We start from the raw sequence: 23,804 nt of genomic DNA, 5'->3' as shown, positions 1-23,804 counted from the left end.
TATCCTGCGAGAACCCCAATCCCTGCTCTTTGCTCCCTGTTTCAGAAAATGTAGCCAGTGATTGTGCGGTCAGGTGCCTTTGTGCATGCAGCGAGTTAGCGGGTTACCTACCGCTGCTGTTGGAGGCTGGAGGGTCTGGTTGGTACTGAGGAAGGACCCGAGCACATCAGACACAGTATTTCTCCTCTCCTGCTTGTGCCAGGAGACCAGTCCTGCTGCAGGCCTGAGGGCTGAGACAGGAGAACAGAGAACCTCAGAAACAAGTATTATGAGTAAACGGCTGAATAAGGTTTAAAGACTACTGGTATTTTCATATTAAGTCATATTAAGGATTGAATGCCCCAGCCTGAGATTCTTACCATCATTTACATCTGGGAAAACACATTCCATGTTCTAAATGATCAGATTGTAGGATTTAGCCTTTTGCCAGGCTCCTGCTTTTTCTGTTCATCAAGCCTGTGCGATTACTAAAGTAAATGCTGAAGTTTTCTAGGATAATTTTTTTATGCATATATTATAGAGGCTACCTCTCACACACGCTGTTTTGTCTGCTTGGTGACTGCAGTGAGTCAGCTAACATACCTCAAAACCAGAGATTACAATAAATCTCTGAAAAAAATGAAACCGCACAGTCCCAGGAGCTCTGGTGGTAAATGATGAGCCAGTTGTGGTTATCTTGATAGATGTTCTTTAATCTTACGAGGGACTAACGTAACAGCCTTCCTGTCTGTCTGTGCTTCTGCCTGCCCCCTGGGGTCTGGCTGGGGGACTGAGGGTTGAAATTTTTTAAAAAACCTGGGTCAGGGGCGCCTGGGTGGCTCAGTCGTTAAGCGTCTGCCTTTGGCTCAGGTCATGATCCCAGGGTCCTGGGATCGAGCCCCGCATCAGGCTCCCTGCTCGGCGGGAAGCCTGCTTCTCCCTCTCCCACTCCCCCCTGCTTGTGTTCCCTCTCTCGCTGTCTCTCTCTGTCAAATAAATAAATAAAATCTTTAAAAATAAATAAATAAATAAAAATAAAAAACCTGGGTCAGTCTTTGGCAGCAGAGACCCAGAGAGCCCTGCAGCATGATTATTGCTACCAAAATAAGCCTCCTTTATCCTGTTGTACTAATAATAAATTTGTTTTGCTGTTTTTGATAGCCTTACAACCAGTAGAACTGCTTTGTCTCTGGAAGTAGTTCACATTATAAAATAGATCATTGTCATTGCTGTCTACATTCGTGGAGGCCTAGATTTGTTGCAATTAAACAGAGCGTCTTCTGTGTCCAGTCTTCAGTCTTCCAGTCTTCAGACTGGATCCTAGCAATAGGATTGAAACTTAAAATTTCATTTCAAAGGAACATGGGCTGGAGGTGACCTGTCAGCATCATTTCTTGAATTTATAATTACTGTAATCTTAGAATTATTATTTATTGTAGACTTTGCCAGAACACTAACAGTAAATGACTTGCTGTATTTATGAGTTTTTTCAAATAAGAAAATTTAGTTCCATACGTAAGCCTGATGTACACACATGTTCATTTACTCAACAAATGTTTACTTAAGCCTGGTATATGAAAGATGGCACTGTTTCAGGCTGAAATGAAAATGACCTTATGTGCTTAAAATTTACGGGTTTAAATTCTATTGCTTTAGAATTTGTTAGTGTCTGGACAAAAGCCACGTCGAAGTTTACCCCCACCTTGGCTCTGCAAATAAGAATAGGTGGTTAAGAAAATGGGTGGGGTCAGAAGATGATCAGACAATCCAATCAAACGAGGTTTTCGGGGGCTTGGAAAGCATCCATTTAAATGTACACAGTTAATTTCATAACGATGGAATATTCCTTTAGAAAACAACCCTGCCTTTCTAAACCCAGTTTTCCTCTGCGTGCCCTGAAAATAATAAAATGTCATTAAAATACTTCCTGATTTAGACTCATCATGGTTTATCATGGGATTCCAATCGGTCTCATTTATAAGCTTTCATTAATATCGGAATGCCGTGCTGCCCAATTATAAATTTTATAATGTCAAAACCATTAAAACATCCATTTAAAAGGTCCAGTGTGCAAAGGAGTAGGAGGGTTGAGATAGTGGCAGACGATGTTTCTTATGGAGAAGGATTTTGTAGTCAGGACTGGGTGGAATCCGTTTCAGTCTCTTACTGACTCATCTCTGGTGTATCCTAGAACCTCTGCTGCTTCCATGTCCTTACCCGTGAATGTGGGAATACCAATGCTCGAGGGATCTGTCCTGAGGATTATGCACATGCCGATCTTAGAAGTGTGTGACATAGAACAGGCAGGCAGTCCATATAGATGAATTTGCTTTCCTTGCTTGCTTGTCTTACGATGATGGTTATTTTTTCAGAAAACAGGAGTGATCATTCAGAAAGACAGTAGAAAATGGGGATTTCTCCCTGGATAGCCACATGTTTTCTGTTAATGTAGATGACCTATTCTAATTGCAGGTTATATCCAGGCATGTAGAGGACTTATGATTGCTGCTGTCAGTCTGGGCTTTTTTGGTTCCATATTTGCCCTGTTTGGAATGAAGTGTACCAAAGTCGGAGGCTCAGATAAAGCCAAAGCTAAAATTGCTTGTTTGGCTGGGATTGTATTCATACTGTCAGGTAAATAGTAACTTTCTCCCAAACAAGGTACTTCACGATGTTAATGAAAGGACACTAACCACGATACTTTCCTTCTGATACTTTGTAGGGTTGTGCTCAATGACCGGTTGTTCCCTGTATGCAAACAAAATCACAACGGAATTCTTTGATCCTCTCTATGTTGAGCAGAAGTAAGTACTCTTCTCAGTCTGTCTGTTTCTAGCTTACAGGAAATGTATGCAGATTAATCTTCCAAAGTAAGATACATAAATTCCTTACACGGCGCACGAAAGTGAGACACGCTGATCAATAGTATTTGATGACATCATTTCAAGAGTAAACGTATTCTGTGCTGCGTTGGCAAAGGATGCATTTAGTTACTACATTGGTGTCACGTAGGGTCTTGTCTCTAAAAAGCTCAAGGCATAGGATTTAAAATTCTAAACTTCGTCCACTGGACATCATTCAGTTCGGATCAAGTAGAGGAAAAGTGGAAGAGAGGTGTGAGCGGGGTAGGCAAGAATGATGATGTGTGATAACAGGAAATGAAGGGCTGGCCTTGACTGATGTCCACCCAGATTGATATTTGTCAGCTGCTGGTACGTGGGCCAGAGTCCATCATGGTTTCAAACACTGACATGGGAACTGCGACCTTGCTCCCGAAGATTAGAGATCTGTTAATGACATCTCAATGAAGTATCATTTTTTTCATTTTTAGTTAGCCTTTGAAATTAGCTCCTTGACAAGCTCCACCTGATAAACCTTTATTTAAAAAAAAAACAACTGTACATGATGCAGGGTTTTTAAAAAATGCCCTGTAATGGCACAGACACCCCCCAGATGTGACCAGTCCGGGTTGCAGGGGAACGGCTCGGCATTTACAGGTAGTTTGTTGGAGGTGTTTGTTTTCTTAACTATGGGCTATTGGTTTTTACACTTTCCCTAGGCTTATTTCTTTGCCTTGGGAAAACCCCAGGGATACCAAATTAGAAATAATAATGTATGCAGTATTTTGTCTTCCACGACAATATACCCACATACTTCCGTAGAAAGCCATATCTGTATGCATGTGGATAGTTAGCAGCTGGGCTGATGATGCTCTTTCAGTCTTCAGGTCAAGTGTTACAGAATTTTTTTAAAAAATTACTAAAATTGCTGGTTAGGTGTGCATTCCTTTCTTTTCTGGTGGATTTAAGAATCTTCAGGGAATTGATTTTTTAGTTCTGTCTTTAGTGTCTTTTATTCATAAATATTAGACGCTTATATAATGAAATATAATGAAAATAGTAGCTAATACATGTTGAGCCCCTACCATGTACCAAGCAGAGCATGGCAAATATTCTTCTTCTATTTTATTTTATTCTTGCAACAGCCTGATAAAGTAGGTTCTCTTGGTACGACCTTTTTGAAAGTGAATGTGTGCAATTAATGTGTGCAAGGGAACCTGGACTAAACCAGTATCATCTGATTGGACTGGGAGCCAAACCAGGCATGCTTGCTCTATGACGCATGATTTACAATACTAGATTTCATAATTTTTGTGATTGTATGCTATATATATTTTTCATCGCAAGAGTTTCTTTTGTATGTTTTTAAAAACTATTTTAAATTTTATTAAATGGGAAACAAAAATAACTGTTTTAGACCCCAGTATAATTTTTACTCCCCTGCCTATGTTGGAAAAATGTGTTCTGATTTATAAATTTTCCCTTAACTAATGTTTGATGATGAGATTTGCACACGTGTACATGACACTGGACATTGAGATGAAGACTGAGACCATGCTCCTGAAGATAGGAAGCATGTTAATGATATTTAAATGAAATATAATTTTCCTTAAATGACATATTTTTATTTCAGATCCTAAATATACAACAAAACTGTATTTCTCATGGTTTATTTTATTCAAGACATTGCTCACTTTTATGGATTATCTGTTATACATTGCTGTCTTTATTTTCCTGACAATTATTAAAGATATCTTTGTCAGAATCTTAAAAAAAAATCATTTTCATTTTCCTCAAAAGGTCAAGGCTAACTCATATATGCCCCATAACTTAAGCCTGTCCTTTTTGTGATTTTTTTTTTTTTCCACTGCTTGCTATATGCTCAGTCACCTAATTCAGTTTGGTGCATTGGAATTTCTGATTTTCTTTTAGATTTTGGTTAAACTTAGTTCAGTGATTATGGACTCTGAGAGGTTTTCCTCATTTCCATATTGTTGGTGCAACATTGAACTATCCCATTCCCCCTAATGACCTGTCGGCATTCCTCTCTCTCCCTATGCATGCTCTGTCTACAAGCTCATCTGTAAAATCAAGATAATAATGGCACTCTGCTCGTAGAGTTAATATGGGAATTTGGAGAGCGTGTATGTGTGTGTGTATATATATATATGCTTAGAACTGATTAGAAAAGAGGAAACACTGTGTCCCCTATTACTGTATTGTGTTAGCTATTATTAAGATTCCTTTTTAAATTGTGTGTAGTAGTTAAGACGTGGCTTATCTTTATAGATGTTTTTATTAACTCTTTTCTGAAGTGACTTAAAAATGTAACACCTGCAATTTGGCAATTTACCTTATGTAATTAAAAACCCAAGAGCGAGGCGCTTTTTGAAAAACAACAGGGCTTATAAATCGGTGGTATTTACAAATAACAGGCCCTTCACACAACACACTGAGAGGAAATACAAACTTCATTAATTAAACTGCTGCATATTGAGAACACGTTAGCTCCTTGCGACAAGAGCTCACTCACGTCTGCATCCCCGGGGGTGCCTTACGCAAAGGCATACAGTCCATTTGGATGAAGGAATTATCAAGGCCTGAGAGTTGTAAATGTGAGCAGCTTCTAATTACCCATCATGGTAGAAAAGAGGCACGAAAGGGGCAGGTGACCTCTTCAGGAATTCACAGGCTTCCTTGAACAAACGCACTTCTCTAAAAGCCAGCAAATCAACTCACTTGGATTCATCTTTTATCAACAGCTTTAGTAGCGGACAGAGAGCTGAAAATTAGAAAGATTAAGAAGCTAGAAATTGGGGGCGCCTGGGTGGCTCAGTCGGTGAAGTGTCTGCCTTCAGCTCAGGTCGCGACCCCGGGTTCCTGGGATCGAGCCGCTCGTCGGGCTCCCTGCTCAGCAGAGAGCCTGCTTCTCCCCCTCCCTCTGCCTGCCACTCCCCCTGCACGTGCTGTCTCTCTCTCTCTGTCAAATAAATAAATAAATAAATAAATAAATAAATAAATAAATAAAAATCTTTACTAAAAAAAAAAGAGCTAGAAACTGGCTATCCGCACAAAATGAACAAATTCATAGGTCTTAAAGTAGAATCTTTAAAGCAAGATTTTGATTTGGCCTCAGCTGGCGTTTGCTAGAATTTAGTCTCTGGTGCCGGTCACTTGGTTTGTGCATGAACTTAGGGATGTGTTGGAGAATCAAGGCTAAACGCAGGGCAGCCCTCGGTGGGCTGGGATTTGGAGGGCACAGCTGCAGGAAGGTGCTAACTTGCTTTGGTGAGAGTAAGCTCCTTGAGGTCAGAAAACATGTATTCCCTCACTGGCTAGCCCTGTGCCTGGTAAGTGAAATTCTTAATCTGTAGAGCTGGTCCTTTCAGGATTAGCAGGAAAGCTTTCTGTTGTCTCAGCCCACGGTGGAGAGGAGAGAGGAGAGAAAGAAGGCACACTCATTTTTCTCTTCCCATCTTTATCCCATTCCCCTCTTCCTAAAAGCAGCTACCACCAAGTGACCTCTCTCCCTGCAGCCCTAGAAGGCGTGACTGAGGCACAGGTAGGTGCGTGTGCGTTTGGCCTTTTGGAAGGCAGTGAAGACAGCTGCTTGCCACGGGCTCTAGTTGACATCTCGGGTGAGCAAATCGTAACTGCCCCATACCCGAGCCCTAGAATGCACTGGAAAACAGTCTGGGCTCAGAACCTAGTTTTGTTGTTGTTGTTGCTGTTTTGTTTTTCTTAAGATTCTGTGCTATATTAATTGAATCTTCTCTGTGGATTTCCGGGACATTCCTATGTAGGGCCCCACCTTGGTGGCCTAAGTTAGAAACACATGACTAAGCTCATCAACAAAGTTCCTACCCCATTCCTACTATGTGCAGAGAACTCAGTAGGCACTTTACTGATGAGAGAAAACAAGGGGCTTCTAGTGTAGCTGGAGTAAAGATCGAGGCCATAGCCATGTAAACAGCATCCCACTGTCTGCTCAGTGGCTCTGTATTCTGAAACCCTTCCTCTCCCTCCACCTATTTGGGAAGTTCTTTCTCCCAGGCTGCTGTCACTTGACACAATTGCAGTTCTTTCAAGAGTTACATCTGACTGTGGTCATGTTCTGCCATTTCCCCATTTTTTCTCGCTTTTGTTTTGCTTCTTTGCTTTCATGCAAGTTGTGATTATGTTTCATGACTGCAGGATGGGCTCCTGCAAAGCTTTGGAAACGATTTCCCAACTCTTCCCTTTGGGCTGTTCAAACCAACTTCATCCTTTTTATTAAAATAAAACCTCCCAAATCCAAAAAAAAAAAGTCTACCTTCCTGCAAGCTTATGGTAACCGGTACCCCCTAGCATGATTCATCCAACCAGGGAGATGAAATTTAATTCAGGTATTCCCACCACCACTTGGTTGTCCAAACCACAAACTTCCTAAAGGTCTTGATTTGTTTTCTTAAATAAACTGTTCCAAGCAAGAATTTATTGACACAAAGAAACTTCTTTCCAAATCCGTGCAAGGTTGGAGCATTGAACCAATTGCCCTAATTGAGGAAACAGGGCGTTGTAATCTTAGATTTATTCTCTTTTAGTATAGAGATTTATTGTTAATATTTTGGCTCAGATATTCTCACATTTGGGCCTTATCCTCCAGGCTTTTCTGTTATTCTCAGAGTATTTAAAAACCAGAGACGTATTTATCTCTAGCACTCATTCCTGACATATGTTTAGTTTCCGCTCTAGGATTTAAACTTTTCTCGGGTAAAGTCTTTTCACCGTTGTGGCTATTTAGTAGTTAGAAATACACGGCTGTCTATTCTCTGATAAATTCTCTCCTTCTTGTTATCTGTCCAGTTCAACAAACAATGGATAATTCAAGAGTACCTTTCTAAACTACACATTTTCCTGGGTGAAGTTCAAAGGAATATCGATCTCACTACGTGACCTTGCCATGATATTTGACTTCTCTCTTTTGTCCTTATTATAATTTAATGAATTATGGATGTTTGTTTATTTAAGCTTACTCCACTCATAAGGTTATTTGGAGAGTGAGTTACTGTTGGTAAACAGCTCACAGATTCTTGGATAAGGGGTTCCATGGACGTGCCAGATATTAGGAACAAAACAATTCAGCGGTTAAATATTAAGAAGGGCTATTCTGAGCCTTCACTGTGTTCAGTAGTGGCCCAGGCCACGTCATAGCACCACAATGGCTCTGATGCTTTTGTTAGGCTAGCGTGACTTCAAAATATGCGTGGAAACCAAGTGTCTGGTACCTGTGTTTTGTTTTGACTGACCGGCACGTGAAGTCGCAATTCCTACCAGTCTGCCATGCTTTCTGGTGACTCTGCTTCACCCCCGCCCCCCTCCAGGCCCCCTCTCCCTCTCCCTCTCTTTCTCACATGCTGGCTAACTCCTGCTTATCCTGCAGGATGTGCGTTCTGGGGAAGGTGCCCCCCTGCGTGCTCCTGTTTGTTGCACGCACTTGCTGCGCCCTCTCCCAGGCCTGACCAGGAGCATCTCCAAGCAGAGACCACAGCTTGCTCATTTTGGAATCTCTTGTGCCTAGCCTACACTCCAGGACATTTGCAGCAGGGATGGTCCATCAGCAGTGGTGTATGACTGTCTGTCTGTATCTCTTCTGGAGGGGAAGGACTGAGTACACTTGTGGAAAAGACTGATAAACCCCAGCTCCGCCACTTACTTGTTGTGTGACCTCGAAGAAGGTCCTTATCTTTTCTGGGTCCTGTGTTCCTCATCTATAATGTGGGGATAATAAATAAATATTCAGTGATTTAGAACCGTGCATCAGCACATAGTAAGGACTCAGTAAATGTTAACTATGACTTTTAAGGATAATGACCCTTACGCAGAGTACCTCAATGTTGCAATTCATTACCTTACGTAGTATATTGAGGTTAGCTATAGAGAGATGGAGCTTGAAATGTTGGAGACATTGAAATGATAACCGTGGTAAGACGCTTGGCTCTCAGATGGAAGGCAGGTTTGAAAGGGACCTAGCATGGAACCATTTAAAAGCAATAAGGCTTGAGTAATTCCTTCTTTCTTTCTCATCACCTCGGTCATAGCGGTGAGTGAGAGACATGCAGCTGCTTGAAGCTGTCAAATGCATGGACACTGTAGAGACCCTTCTCATACCTCTCCCCCAATGCCTGGTTGATTCTAAAATGCTGTCAGGAAGCCTGTGGAGGCTCCCGAATAAAATGTGGGATACACGTTTAATTGGCCAAGGCTTTTTTGCTGCAAGTTCATCTGTATATTTTTGTCTCAACACAAACAAATACGCACACCCACCTGCGCACACACGGATTCTTGACCTGCGCTCAGCCACGGGCCGTGTGCTCAGGGGGTGCAAGGCAGCGTTGATTGTTTTAGGAATTTCCTGTCTGGGAGCACAGCCCCCTCCGCGGTGTCCGCTCTGCACACTTCGCGGTTTGTGCGCAGACCTGCTACTGTGTCAGCTTCGAGCATCAGGACTCAGCACATCCTTTCTCACCTGAAATCAAAGAAAGCCCAGTAAACCCCCCAGTTGTCCATATGAGTGGAACTCAGTGGCATGGACATTGTCAAACAACAGATTTGGGGGGGTTTGTTTTTTGATTTTTAAAGATTTCATTTATTTGTTTGTCAGAGAGAGAGAGAGCACAAACAGGGAGAGCGGCAGGCAGGGGGAGAAGCAGGCTCCCCGCTGAGCAAGAGCCCGATGCAGGACTCGATCCCAGGACCCTGGGATCGTGACCTGAGCCGAAGGCCGATGCTTAACCGACTGAGCCACCCAGGTGCCCCAACAGATTTGTTTTTGAATTGATCTATGAAACTTTGGAGACAGGAGATACTTCTTTTAGATTGTAAGTTACCTTGGCTAATGTGGGATACACGTTTAATTTATTAAGTTACACTGTGGATTTTTTTTTTTTAATTTCCCTGACTACTTGGTAAGAATTGGACTTCTGTAAAGATACTCACGGTGCACTTTACAGGCCATTGGAGAGGGATGGCGGCAGATAGGCTAAGAGGTAGGCTTTAGAGTTAGATCTCTGTTCGGCCCCTGGGCTCATCCTTGCTCCTCTGGGATCTTTAGGGAGATGCAGTTTGTCTGTCTGGATAAGAGCTCTAGTTCCTCCTGCTTCTCCATATTAAGAGGATCGAAGAATATAACATATATTCACCATAGCAGCATGTGATAAGTCACCAATAAGTGTTACCTGTTATTAATATATGCCGTTTGTAGGATTCTGAATGACCTTGTTGATAAGTCATAACACACAGAAAGATCATGCATGCATGTCTGTTTTAATCTGGCCACAGAAGAGCAATTTAGAATTGGCACCAACAAAAAATCAGTCTTTATTTTGCGTTTCCTGAATGTGAGAATTCTCCATGAGGTTTCCGTGTGTACTTAAGTGGATGCTTATTATTTAAGTTATCCCATCCTACTTTAGCCACCGCTTGGGAGGCACCTGCTATTACTTTAAAGTAAGCCTCCTGGGAAGCCGTGGGTGAGGAATCCTGTGGCATCTTGCAGGTGGTGGGAGAGAACTGTTCGCTGAAGGGTTTGTGGGGGGGAAACCAGACTGGGAGCAAGGCGGGGAGGCGCACAGGCCCAGGCGGGCGCTCCACAGCCCAGCCCAGTAGCTGGGCCCCCAGAAGAAGAGTGTGGAATAATGGGGGGGGGTGGGTGTGTGTTTGTGGATCACACCTGTAGAATACTTCTTTAATATAAAATCTATTCATGCACTTATATAGACCTTGGATTATATAGCCTGTGAGTTGAAGAAAGTTTACTGTAGGTAGTCATCTTTAAAAGAATGGCATGCCAATGGAATTCAGTTTTAAAATGTTTACATTGATAATATATGGTATACTTTCTAAACTTTAAACTTGATGAGAGAGAGAGTTGTTCTCAGGTAACTGGAATATTTATCTTGGCTGCTAGCACTCTTGGTGAAAATGAGGAGTAGGACAACATGTTTGAAGAAACACTGTCTTAGGCGTCAAAGGCCTGGCCCCTAGCTCCGTGACCTTCAGCAAGGTCACTTCACTCCTCTGGGGGGCTTAAAGGAGGAGACTTTTTTTTTTTTCATTTGCTACCCAGTTTTTGTTTTATTTTTAGAGCCGTTGCGTTTTCTTTTTTTTCCAGTCCGACATGCCCTGGTTTTCATTACTACACTCACCTCTTTTTGTGCCGGGTGAGAAGACAGCCTGAGGGGAATTCAGAAGAAATTCCATACCCTGGAGCTTGTGAGCCCCTGAGAAGTCAGTGAGCCGGGGAGAGAGAGAAAACGCCCTTCTCTCTGACACGACAACTAAAGAAGTACATTGCACGGATTGTATTTTCTCAGATTGACAAAAACTTTTATTTAGCTGAAGTATACATAAAGGGAAGAAAGAGTGGTGGTGAAGAGCTTGAGGTTTGGAATCACAGTTCTGGGCTTTAAATCCTGGTTTTACTCTTTACTGAGCTGAGGCATGGGGCACGTGGTTTAATTTCTCTGAGCTTCAGATTCCTCATTTGTAAAATGGGAGAGCAATACCTATCTCTCGGGATTATAATGAAGATCGAACGTAATTATGCAAAAAAAGAAACGGCGCGCGCACGTGCATGCGCACACACACACACCCTAGTATAGTGAGCTGATGGTAATAGTCGCCCCTGTTGTGGGCATTTACTTGAACCACATCTCTGTGGATCTGGGAGGACAGATAGTGTTTACTGGGCAGAAATGTGCTTGCTTAGTATCTGCCGATCCCTGCTAGACTCTGAGATCCTTGAGAGCATAGCTGTGTCTCTCTCATCCACCTTGAGCACAATGCCTGGCATGTCGTTTCTGGGGTGGTGACCCGGGTAGGCCACATAAGCTCCCCGTGGATGGCAAATAAGTCACGACAGGGGTTTGGATGCAAGGAAGACAAAAGAGGAGGTGCAAATGAGAGGTATTCTCCAATCCATGCCTTCGGATTACCGTGAAGGTTACAGGGCTGAAATATGAGTCTAAGTGTGAGATGATCAGAATTAAGGCCTCCTGGTGTGGTACTAGTTCTCTAGGGCCCTAGGCACAGCCAGGTGGGTGAGAATAATTTCACCCAGTAGTGCAGAGGACATTTGAATGCGTTGGATCTTTATGGTTCTTTTTGGGGGAACTTTTAAGCAATTAATCTGTGTTTTCATTTCTCTGATTAGAAGTAAAGGTTTCGCCAATTTACTAAATTTACATTCAATGACATAAATGAATTGAAGTCAGGCAGCTTTTGATTAGTCCTATCAACTGAGCGGATTATTTGAGGTACTCTAGAAACAATGTTTTGATCCATGAAACAAAATTCTGTCCTCACCCTGACAATCACGGATCTGTCTGGTGCCAAGCAGATTTATAGCTTTTCAGAATAATGGAAACACATCGGTGATCATAACAGGTCAATAAAGAGGGCATGTTCTGAGTGGGGAATGGTGTCTGGTGCCAGGAGATATTGTTAACGAAAGAAAGACCTGCAACAGAACATCTGAAATCTTCTGAGGTGTTGAAGTCAGCTTCTTAGCATTACCAAAAAAATGAAGAACGATTTCCAGGCAGAGACTAAGCTTCCCAGTGAGTGTCAAAGGAGGCATGCTTTGGAACAAATTTGAGTGGATTATAATGCTGTCTCTCAATCCCGTCTTTCACTAATACTAACCAGTTTTTGCCAGATCACGCACACTGATAGGTGTGAATTTGAGTCCCTGCTGAGTAAGTCAGCTCTACGTGTCTTTCCACAGAATGAAGAAGGAAAGTCTCTGCAAAAGAAAGAACCAAGTCACAAAAGCCAGCTTCTTAAATATTACTGGTGTAGACATGGAGTCTCTTGAAGACTTCAGCTCTAAGCTGGCATTATTTATTGTTTGTCTCTGACAGAATTCACAAGGAACTCAAATGGAAATGATATTTTTCTTGGAATAGAGTCTATATTTACTGACTTAAAGAAAAATGAGGGCGCCTGGGTGGTTCAGATGGTTAAGCATCTGCCTTCAGCTCAGGTCATGATCCCAGGGTCCTGGGATCGAACCCCACATCGGGCTCCCTGCTTAGCGGGAACCCTGCTTCTCCCTTTCCCTCTGCCTCTCTCCCTGTTCATGATCTCTCTCTCTCTCTGTATCTCTGTGTCTCAAATGAATAAATAAATATCTTTAAAAAATAAAATAAAAAAAGAAAAATGAAAATATATTTAAAAATAGGAATACACGAACCAGTTTTTAACATAAGACAAACCCATGATTTTTCAGGAAGTTTCCAGATGAGCTTAAATGAATATAAAGACACACGTCCCGACATTTGGCCTGCCTGAGTAATTTATCCTCTGGTTTGTAACGACACCATATACATGTTTGCATGCTCCTTTGAGTGAATTCACGGTGCCGAGCAGCGGTTTATGATTCCTATCACTGTCACCCTTGATTGACCACTATTAATAATTAGAAGCTTATTTTTAATCGACCGTAGTATCCAGCACTGGAATCCTATTTTAGAAAGCTAAATATTTTTTAAGAAAAACCTCAGACTGTTGCTTCAGGGGGTATTTACACGAAGAGTAGTTCTAAGGCATAGTTTTAGGAATGAAGACAACCTGAACCTAGGAGGACAAAAATAGAGAAAAACAGGAAGTGTCACTAAACAGTAATCCCACGATAAAGTCCTCCAAGTAGAAATGTTCAATGTGCTCACTTTCAGCTGTGTTTGCTGTGACAGCATGACCGTGGGCATTTGGTGCTTACTACTGTAGGACTTGCAGATTTTTGTTTGTTTCTTTGTTTTCTTTTAAGATTTTATTTATTTATTTTGAGAGAGCGTGTGCACGCACTGGGGGGCAGAAGGGGAGGGAGAGAGAGGGAAAGAGTCTCAAGCAGACTCCACTTCGAGCGCAAAGCCTGACGTGGGGCTCAGTCTCATGACCTTGAAACCATGACTTGAGCTGAAACCAAGAGTCGGACACTCAACCGACTGCGCCACCCGGGCTCCCTAGGACTTGCAGATGTTTTAAAAGGCCTGCACCTAACACCTGGGAGGCACTCTGCTTGTTTTATGTGCATGATTGCGTTCAAACATCATAAAAGGGCTGATTGTGGAAATTCAGGATATCCTTTTTTTAGATGTGTGGCATGACATTTAACGAAGGCATTTTTTACAAAACTGTGAATTTCACCCTCTTGGTCTGGCCAGTTCTTTTTCATCGGTGCACCTCGCTCCTGAGTCCTTTGGGGTCAGCTTTTGTGTGCAGACTGAAGGTGTTTTGTTCCACGTTGCAGCAATCTTCTGTTTCTGCCATTGCTTCTGATGGGAGCACTTGGAGACTTTCTTGGTTTCCAGAACATAGTGCTCTAGCGCAGGATGAAGTGCTTACCCCTAGTTGTTCTGCTACAGCTGTTCCTTGCTTCAGCGACCACCTGGGTTTCCCAGAAAGGGCAACACAAGAGTGAGAAAAGAAGGGACCCCAGGGCAGCATGCATCGTGTGCATCGCCTCTTCCCAATTGCGAACGCTGGCTATGAAATTACCACCGTAGCCAGATACGCAAATAAGCGAGTGGATCATATGTTCCTAATCTGTGAGTGTTGCTTCTGGCTTCCCCCAGCTGGCGGTCGGGGCCACTCCTCCATTACTGCTGTGACTCACGTCACACCAGAGAGCCTACCCGTGCCCGGCCAGGACTTCAGCCAGTGACACGGCACATAGAAACAGATGAGGCAAAACTCGGGACAGGCCCAGGCAGGACGTGCCCGCTGCTCTCAACAGTGCAGTCTGGCCTCGAGACCTAAGCCTGCCCCGGCGCCTGCGGGGAACCCACCTTGGCCCTGCCTTGCCCCTTGTCACCCTCACCTCTGACTCTCCTGTCTCAGCTCTTCTGTGGACTCTGCATGACCAAAAGAGACCCCTCCCACTTGGACTTCATTTTTTCCCCATTAGGTTGGGGTAGCGTCCATCAGTCTTTGCCTTGTGGTGGAAATCTATGGGCCAAAAAATCTTGAGAATCACTTCTTTATTAAAAAACAAAAAACAAAAAACCCCCCTATTCTTCAAAAGGATAGGCAAACATGAAAACACACAACCCTAACATTTTGGTATACTTTTGTCATTCCTTCTTTGTTTTTCTGGGTGAGTACTCCTCCCCTGAAAGGATTTCCTCTAGTCCTCCATGGCAAAAAGTGATTTCCTTTTTCGTTCTGCATAGCATTATTTGTACCTTTGTGTGGGGACCTCCCCAAGGTAGGAGCTGTCTTGTGTATCTTGTGGAGCTTTGCATCTGCTTGAGGCATCAGCAGAGTACTGTGGCCAGCCAGATGGCAATCTATCACTAAATGCTGTTATTTTGTATTTATCTCCCACTAGATTATGGTGACAAGCAAGATAGAGCTTTATCTAGCACTGACTTTTTATGGGCTTGTAGAGGAAGAAAAACTTAAATTTCCCCCCCTCTACTTTCCTGGGTTCTCAGCTGGGGCCCTATAAATTAGACTGACAAAAGACAGATTGGGGCGCCTGGGTAGCTCAGTTGGTTAAATGTCAGCCTTCAGCTCAGGTCATGATCCCAGGGTCCTGGGATCGAGCCCCGCATTGGGCTCCCTGCTCAGTGGGGAGCCTGCTTCTCCCTCTGCTGCTGCTCTGCCTACTTGTGCTCTCTCTCTCTGTCAAATAAATAAATAAAATCTTTTAAAAAAAAAGATTAACAGGAGAAAAAAAGAGCTGGTTGACATGTGCATCGTGGAGACACGTAGGAGTACCCAGTGATGAGTAACTCAAAGTGCCGGTTAGAACTTGGGCTTATATGGCATCTAAATAAAAGAACAATAAGCTCAGAGAGAGTTGACAAGACCAGAGAAAAGGACTTTGAGCCTCTGGGGTGGCAGATCTATGGGGAACTAATGGAGGATATGGCTGGTTTGTCAAGTTTGTTACGAAGATCCCCCTGGTGCCCTTTGTGTGCCCCCCCTGGGTGTACTGTTGTCTCTGGTGATTAACTTCTGTCCTTCCTCGTCGGTGGGGTGGGAGGGATGGGGGACATCTTTACAAATTGATGTCCTGCTTTAAGGCAAATGGGGAGGGGCAGAGAGCTTTTCTGGTATTTGCTTCTCCGTTGTTGCCTTTAGCTCAAAATAATTCTCATGCCCCAGTGGCCTGTTTGGGGGTGGCATATTCTGCCATCCTTCAACACCTTGTTCATGATTTGCAAATAAATGTTTACTGAATTTAATTAAACTGAAAGCGAAGGCAACCTGCCATTTTCTAACTGGAGTCTGCTGAATAATTTACCCTGTGCAGTGGACTAAATAGATGGAACGCTCTGTGAGCTTCAGACAGGTCCAGAGGAGGGATACCGGCTGAGCCAGGAGGCCGGGGCTCCTCAACCGGCTTTGCCTCTGATTTGCCTGCAGGGATCACTTCTTCCTTTTGGGAAGTCGGGGAGACATAATCAAGAGATGGCTAGAAAAACACGTTGAGTAAAGTTTAAAGCGTTATACAGATACAAGGTGTTATTACTTCCTGTAAAAGCTCCAGTAGCAAACGTTTATGATGAGCATTTAGTAAATGTTGGCTCGTTAGCCTTAAATACTGTTTATGCCCCAAATAATTCAGCCATAATACTTGTGCAATACTTCCTCACAGGTACGAATTAGGAGCTGCTCTGTTTATTGGATGGGCAGGAGCCTCACTCTGCATAATTGGCGGCGTCATATTTTGCTTTTCAATATCTGACAACAACAAACCTCCCAGGTATGAAAAAGAGACAAAGATGACCTGTTAAAATTATTACAGGTGTGGCAAATTATAGATTGTTCGCACGATTCTTAGAAACATCAAAAAACTAGGATTGATTGAAGTTAGGAATATATAGTGAATGTAATATTAAATAAGATAAATACAGTGAAGAGAATAAATATATAGTTAAGTTAATTTAAAAAGTCAGAGCTCATCCTTCTTACATTCCAGAGCCATTTCTGTGAGCAGAACGATAGGGCTTACCATGGGGCATATTCTTCACTGTGGCCTCATCGTTTTCACACAGGCAGAGATTCCTGATGAAGGTCAGTACTGTCCGCCAGGGTCCAGGAAGATGAGTTTTAAAAGAGAAAAACTGAACAGATGAACAAGCCACGAGTTTCTTCTGCTGAGATTTGCACTGACACACGTTCAGAAATGACAGGGAGATATTTGCAGGGGCGGGGTGGCGGTGAGAGAGAAGGAGAGAGAGAAGCTCACTAGCAGTAAGCAGGGAAAGTCTGCAGCTTTGCTGGGGCAGAAGCAGGGGGTAACGGTTTCTGCTCTCCGTGTGCAGTAGCATCTACCAGACTGTGTTTTGCCTTGCAGAATGGGATACGCATACAATGGGGCCACGTCTGTCCTGTCTTCTCGGACAAAGTATCATGGCGCAGAAGGAGATTTTAAAACCACAAACCCTTCAAAACAGTTTGATAAAAATGCTTATGTCTGAAAAGAGCACTGCTATGAGCTGTCTTGAGTTATTATAAAAGTGAACTGTTCACAAAATGATCCCCCCTCAAGGCCTTCCTCTAATTCACACTCAAAACTATTTTTAAAACATGAATTTGGAGAATTTGCTGATTGTATGGATGTAAATGTTCTAATCATTTTCTGTTGTGGCTTTCTATAAAAAAAATAAACAGGTTATTTACAGGATTTGTATATATTTTATATATTTATAGAACATGGGAAGTATTTAGCACCAAGGGATCAAGTATTTGTATTGGAGCCTCCTTGATTATTCAGACGTGGCATTCTTTGTCCCCATTCCTTGTTTCTTTTCCTTCATATATTAAACAGAAGGTGTATAAGAAGTGGTGTCTTGTGAACAGCGTGGGGGCAATCTGAGACTGTTCCTCAAAAGATGTTTGGGTTGAATGGACAGGTTACTGGCTGTGTCGCGACGACTTCCGGTTTCTTACACCTGTTTGTCACCACTGTGATTCTCAGTGACTGCTCAGGAAGGGCTAATGGGGCCAAGACATTGCCTGGCACGTCCGCCTTAAAGAGCTGCTGAGGCTTTTCTGAAACAGAAAGCAGATTCTGGGCTGGAGGGTCAGCACGAGCCTGGCTGGAGATGCGGGTCACGGCTGACTTTGGAGCCAGCCGAGGAAGGTCCCAGAGCCTACATGGCACCTGCCTCGCTCACAACCTATGGCTGAGTTCTGGTGTGTCTCTCGGGCCCTGAGTGCACAACCAAGCTGGGTAATGGAGAGACTTACCATTTTTCAAGGCATGTCAGTTGCCCCAGTGATCTCTGAACAGCGTGGAAGACTTAAAAAGGAAAATCACATTATTTGGAGATGTTCAATGGGAAGAAGAGGAAATAAACAAGTTTGTTACTAAAAAAATTATATGTATATTATATAGATACATATATAATATGTAATATATAATATATAAAATAAATATGTAATTTATAAAATAGTAAAATAAATATAAGTATAAAAATATATACTATACATATAATATATGTATAAATATCTCTTCTAGGGATACAAATGAACCGAAAGCCACAAGGGAGGTTAGGTGCTATAGGCCAGTGTGAGGGCAGGATTTTATGGGTGTGTGTTTAAAGCCAAGTTTTTTATTTCAGAGCTGTGCTGGTGAAGGTAATGTTTAGATTGTACTGAAGCATTCTAGCTCCTGAAGAATTTAGGGAGAGGAGGGGGGCGGTGAAAGGACAGAAAAGCTCTGTCGGGAACCGCAAACATGTTAGCTGTGCATCAGTGAGGGGAAACACAGGGTCCGAAGAAAATCGAACAAACCACATCTCCGAGGACAGCGTGGTGTAGGACTAAAGAGAGGAGTTAAAGGAGTGGCTTTTGCAACACAGATGTGCCAACTCAATTTAAATACTGGGTTTGTGTAGCAGTTCATCCCATTTCCCCTCCCCTTTCCGTCAGGAGTGAAGACGGGGAGCTTAGAGACCGGGGTAAAGCCTGCTCTTGTCACTTTCAAGTCGTATGGCTTTTGGCAAGTTACTTAATTCTCCATTTCTCACATCTTCAGGATGAGGTTATGATATTCACTGTGTCCCAGAGTTGTTCTGATTAAATGAACTATGCATGTTAAAAAAGCAAAATAGGGGTGCCTGGGTGGCTCAGTCGGTTGGGCGTCTGCCTTCGGCTCGGGTGGTGATCTCAGGGTCCTGGGATAGGGTCCTGCGTCAGGCTCCCTGCTCCTCCTCTGCGGGGAGCCTGCTTTTCCCTCTCTTCTCTGCTCCTCCCCACTGCTTGTGCACTCGAGCTCGCTCTCTCTCAAATAAATAAAATCTTAAAAAAAAGCAAAATACACCCACGTAGTTCAATAAATATCTGTTGAAAAAGTGACCGAATGAGCACAGTGGCCCGTGTGCCTTCTTGGGCACGGTGTGGCTTTGGTGTGTTGCGTATCTCTGTCCCCCTGTATGGAGATTTGATTTGGCGTTTATTAAAGCTCTTACATGGAAGGTGAGTGCGTTTCCATAAAATGGCCCCTGTGGGAAGTGCTTGAAAGGGTGCAAGTGGACAAGTGAAAAGGACCCTTGGGGGCAGAAACATAAATTGTTGTGACTTCAGATCAGGATGTTGTGTGGCCCAGCTCACAGGGCAAGCCTAACCCCCAACAAGGTGAGGTTAGCTCAGAACCCATCCTTAGTAACTCAGCCACAGTCACGATGATGTAATGGAGGCCTTTACTTGAAAGACTGGCAAATTGAAGAGAGATCCAAAACCCAACAGACTATTAGTTAAAATGTTACTTTTTTTTGGAAACAGGAGTACAGATAGTACCACAAAGTATAAAAAAATGCAAAAAACAGTTTATATGAACTTTCTGACCATTGACAATTAAGAACAGAACTAATTAGTTTTGAGGTATTTTATAATATGGGTTGGGCATTTGAAGAAAGTGAAAAAAAACCCCACATACACATATGAATTCAGTAATGACTCAATCTTTTCTATTCAGATTCTGATTGAAAACAGCTACATTTTATTCATAAAATATCCAAGGCAAAGATTATACTGCAGAAATGGTAATGTTCTAAAATAATTGTTTAATACAACATGCTTACAACAGCTCAAAGCGGCGTATGATACACATACTTCTGGAAAAGGTATTTAATATGGGCCTAGCTATATTTTTATAATTCTAAACTTATTTCTATATGAAAAATAACCAATCTACTCTTAAGATTTCATTGATTTCACTAATTCAAGTTTAAGCATACTAACAGAATTTTATAATAAAACACTTCCAGTGTGATAACGCACATAAGAAAGATATAAAAAAAAAAGTTTTTAATTCAAACCAAAACCTGTAAGTTTAAAAAAAATTCACTTAAAAATTAGTTGAAAAAATACACTTAAACACTAGAGTACCGTTCTGAAGAAAAAACTTTTTATGACTTAAAATGACATATTAATTTTAAGCAGCAGAAGTCTTAAACACCCTCTATATGCTTCAAAATACTGTTGACAATTTGTTTTTCAATACTGAATTAGGTGCTGTTAAAGAGACCCTTGTTCTCTGAATCAGCTTCCTTGTTATTGTGGGAAATACGTAAGGCAGGAGCGCTAGAATCTTGTGGGCAGATTACTGGAATCCCGTTGGCATCTGCACCTTCTGACTCTGAGGCTGTGGTTATACATCTGAAGAGTCGCTCCAATCAGTCACAGTTACTAAGCTGCTTTTCAGCGTGCTGGATTCATCTTGAAGTCCTGTGGAGGGAGAGACAGAAGGAGGAAGAGGAGCTTCAACGATCAGACAAGTCTGTAAAAATCCCCTATCGCTCAGTGTCCAGGTCTGTTGGCTGATCCGCAGGCCCCCAGCTCCCACAGGCTGTGGAGGAAGGTACAAGTGCAATCTGACCACGAAATGGCCACATCTCCAGGATACCATCAGGGGCCCTTGTCTAGAGGCTTCCACTTGGCATCTCTCCTTCCCTTCATTCAGCACAGGGCCAGGATCCTTAACCATGCTCAGTAACGTTCTGTTGTTACTGACTCTGACTGACAGGTGTAAAGAAAGGAGAATAAAAGTATAATAGGCCAAGTAGGAGCTGAATGGTAAATAGGGGTTTTCTAGGATTGATGGGCTTTAATATGAAGCACAGATAACCTAGTGGCGGGCACCGTGTAGAAGTAAAGACACGGCTCACATTCTGGAGGAGAGGAAAGGTGACTTGGAGGGCAGACAGCAATGGCTCATCTTACAAAGTGAGGTGGCGAGAGATCCTGCTGAAAATGGGAAGGACAGCTAGGTTTGCACGTATTAATTTGAAGTACAGATGGGGGCACAAAAAGACCCAACGGGGGTCAATGAGAGGTGTCGTGAGTGCGGGAAATGAGCCACACCCCTATCTGTCTTAGCAGGACATCAACAGTTCATGTCTAAAGTTGATGAGTCTGGAAACTGTAGTCTGACCTACTACTGAGAGATGTGGTGGAACTCGGGGCGCCACACAGACCCGAGGACGGACGCTGCAGCTGGGGGGAGAGGCCCTGACAAGCCCTTCTGGACAACCTGGCCAGACCCTAGGACTCAGCCAGGAACAATGTCAACTCCGGGTTTCATCTGTAATTCATCCCACTGGCTATAATGTTGCAAGAGAAATCTTTCTTCAAAGAAAATAAAGAGAAACATTTAATGTGTAAAGAGATTAACGAAGGAAGACTGCCAGAAGAATGGCCCCATTCAGGTGTAAGAGCAGAAATTTTAATTTCTGCGAGGCATCTGCATGAAGAGAATATTTGCATGGGCATTTTCAAAAATAATATTACAATTTAAAGACTAGGTCCAAATTAAATAAATATACACAGATTAAAGGACTTTAAAGGGGAATAAATGTGCACAAAGCACACGGTATTTGTTATATCGTGTGCGTTGTGAAAGCGTCAAGGTATTTATTATACCAACAGCGTTTCTGTCTGATGATATATTAACATAGCTTCATTAGATATTTATAAAGATGAAACAAATAACTGGAAAATGGACTGTCAAGACACTAAAGCCACGAACCTTCTCCTTTTGGCCCCTTCGGATGAGACGCACCCCAGGCGCTTGGCACTTGAGTAGAATTTGACTCATTCTTCACAGGTAGAGGTTCCCTCTGTTCTCTCCCAGTTTTCTTCCCCAGAGATCTTTCCTCCTCTATGGAGGATATGTCCCAGTCATCATCCTCCACATCCGCACACTGAGAGAAAACATGGAGAGCAATGAGGGTTTCTTAAACACGCAGTGCATGTTGGCGTCCGTCGGTCATTTTGTTGGCTAGCCTGAGCCGCTGACACCGAATGATCCGATGTTGGGGAATCTCAGAGATTCCCCGTCTGGTCATTTCTGGAGGGCAAGGAAGCGGACTTGGAAATCTGTGTTTTGTAGGCAGATGGAACCACCTCTTTGTTTCTTGCCACGGAAATGTACACATTTCCTACCTACTCTACCAGCCACGAATTTAGAAAAATCCCAGACACACTACGTTGTAGCAGTAAAGTCAGGCTGCTCCGCAAGTAGGAGCTCTTACCTCTGGGATAATCTGACCTTGAGCTGCCGGTGACGTCACACCAGGGCCCAACTGAAAGGAGCACGCGTTCCTACTGCGCCCACAGATGAACAAGAGGAGTCAAAGCTAAGAAAATGGTGACCACTACTGGGAGACCCGGTCAACACAGATGAGCTGCACCCAGAAATACAGCAAGAGTTCTCCATGCACAGAAACACTTCGATGTCCCGGCGGTTGGAACCGCTCGGAAGGTGTTAGGGTGTTAGGGTGCCCGGGCTCTGCTCTCGTCTCTCAGATGCATTTCTCCACCCACTCCAGCTCCCAAGCCGGGCTGAACCCTGACGAGTCCCTATCTTACCCCAGGTTCTGGCCGGTCACAAGCATCTGTGTGCCAACTATCTAATGCTTGCATGCGTCAGCCAGACACGTGACAGGAGGTTGGAAACCTATCAAGCCTGATAAGCACACGATGCCTTCTTACCCGCTGTCATTCCGGTATCTTTGATTCTCTACGGAAAGGAAAGAAATGCAATGATGCTGCAAACAAGATATGGTGCAAATCTCAACCGCTACTGTCCTAAATATGTGTTTTATATTTCACTACAAAAAGTACAATTTATTAAGGTATATTCGTTAAAAGATGACTTTCTCTGTGCATGTTTAAAACAGAAAGCAAGAGTGATTTCACCTTTAGTTCTTCTTTGAATTCTTTTTTGATGAACGCCTCAGCAACATTAATTCCACCAACTGGCTTAGTCACGTTTCTGTGATTTGAAACCGTCTTTTCAACTTTTTCAGTCAGTGTTTTAATGGAGGTTCCTGGATGACCAACAGAAAATAGGTACAATTTCAAAAAAAAAATTGTTATCTTTCTTCGATTCCAAAATAACCTGAACAAGCGACTTGGAAAGAGTCTAAGCTTTGTGAATAATCATATTTATTAAATTAAAATCAATTTATGTATGTTGGGGATTGAAAAAAGTTACATTAATACATGTATAACTCCTTTTAGAAAAATCATGATCTCCTAGACCAGAAGCAAGAAAATATTCATTTTATTTTATTTTTTTAAAAGATTTTATTCATTTATTTGAGAGAGAGTGAGTGACAGAGAGCATGAGTGGGGTGGAGGGGCAGAAGGAGAAGGAGAAGTAGGCTTCCCTCCGAGCAGGGAGCCCGACATGGGGCTCGATCCCAGGACCCTGGGATCATGACCTGAGCCGAAGGCAGACGCTTAATGACTGAGCCACCCGGGCGCCTGAAAATGTTCATTTTATATCAAAGAAGGATGGTCTCATTCAAGCTGTGGTCAGAAACTTTAACTTCAGGGCGCCTGCGTGGCTCAGTTGGTTAAGCGACTGCCTTCGGCTCAGGTCATGATCCTGGAGTCCCTGGATCGAGTCCCGCATCAGGCTCCCTGCTCGGCAGGGAGTCTGCTTCTCCCTCTGACCCTCCCCCCTCTCATGTGCTCTCTCTC

The 23,804-nt window shown here is 43.0% G+C and overlaps 2 protein-coding genes across 5 annotated transcripts in view; one reads left to right on the top strand and one right to left on the bottom strand.

Annotated features, from left to right (window-relative positions):
* Positions 1 to 17,767, top strand: part of CLDN10 (claudin 10) — a 104,742-nt gene extending 86,975 nt beyond the window's left edge. Inside the window, exons 2-5 of one of the 2 annotated variants that reach the window (XM_032402751.1) lie at positions 2,452 to 2,613; positions 2,702 to 2,783; positions 16,465 to 16,572; positions 17,167 to 17,767. In XM_032402751.1, the coding sequence (XP_032258642.1) occupies positions 2,452 to 2,613; positions 2,702 to 2,783; positions 16,465 to 16,572; positions 17,167 to 17,290 (476 nt within the window). In that variant the 3' untranslated portion in view covers positions 17,291 to 17,767. The remainder of the gene's footprint in view (positions 1 to 2,451; positions 2,614 to 2,701; positions 2,784 to 16,464; positions 16,573 to 17,166) is intronic. The other variant, XM_032402749.1, reaches the window with a different exon arrangement.
* Positions 17,768 to 19,499: 1,732 nt separating this feature from the next.
* DZIP1 (DAZ interacting zinc finger protein 1) overlaps positions 19,500 to 23,804 on the bottom strand; it is a 46,672-nt gene continuing 42,367 nt past the window's right edge. For all 3 annotated transcript variants that reach the window (XM_032402746.1, XM_032402748.1, XM_032402747.1), the window contains 3 exons: positions 23,016 to 23,146; positions 21,844 to 22,018; positions 19,500 to 20,543 (listed from right to left, as the gene is read on the bottom strand). In XM_032402746.1, coding sequence (XP_032258637.1) covers positions 20,467 to 20,543; positions 21,844 to 22,018; positions 23,016 to 23,146 — 383 coding nt within the window. In that variant the 3' untranslated portion in view covers positions 19,500 to 20,466. The remainder of the gene's footprint in view (positions 20,544 to 21,843; positions 22,019 to 23,015; positions 23,147 to 23,804) is intronic.

This window comes from Phoca vitulina, unplaced genomic scaffold, assembly GCF_004348235.1.
Source record: "Phoca vitulina isolate PV1807 unplaced genomic scaffold, GSC_HSeal_1.0 scaffold5, whole genome shotgun sequence".
Taxonomy (NCBI): domain Eukaryota; kingdom Metazoa; phylum Chordata; class Mammalia; order Carnivora; family Phocidae; genus Phoca; species Phoca vitulina.
This window is presented reverse-complemented; position numbering and strand designations above follow the sequence as displayed.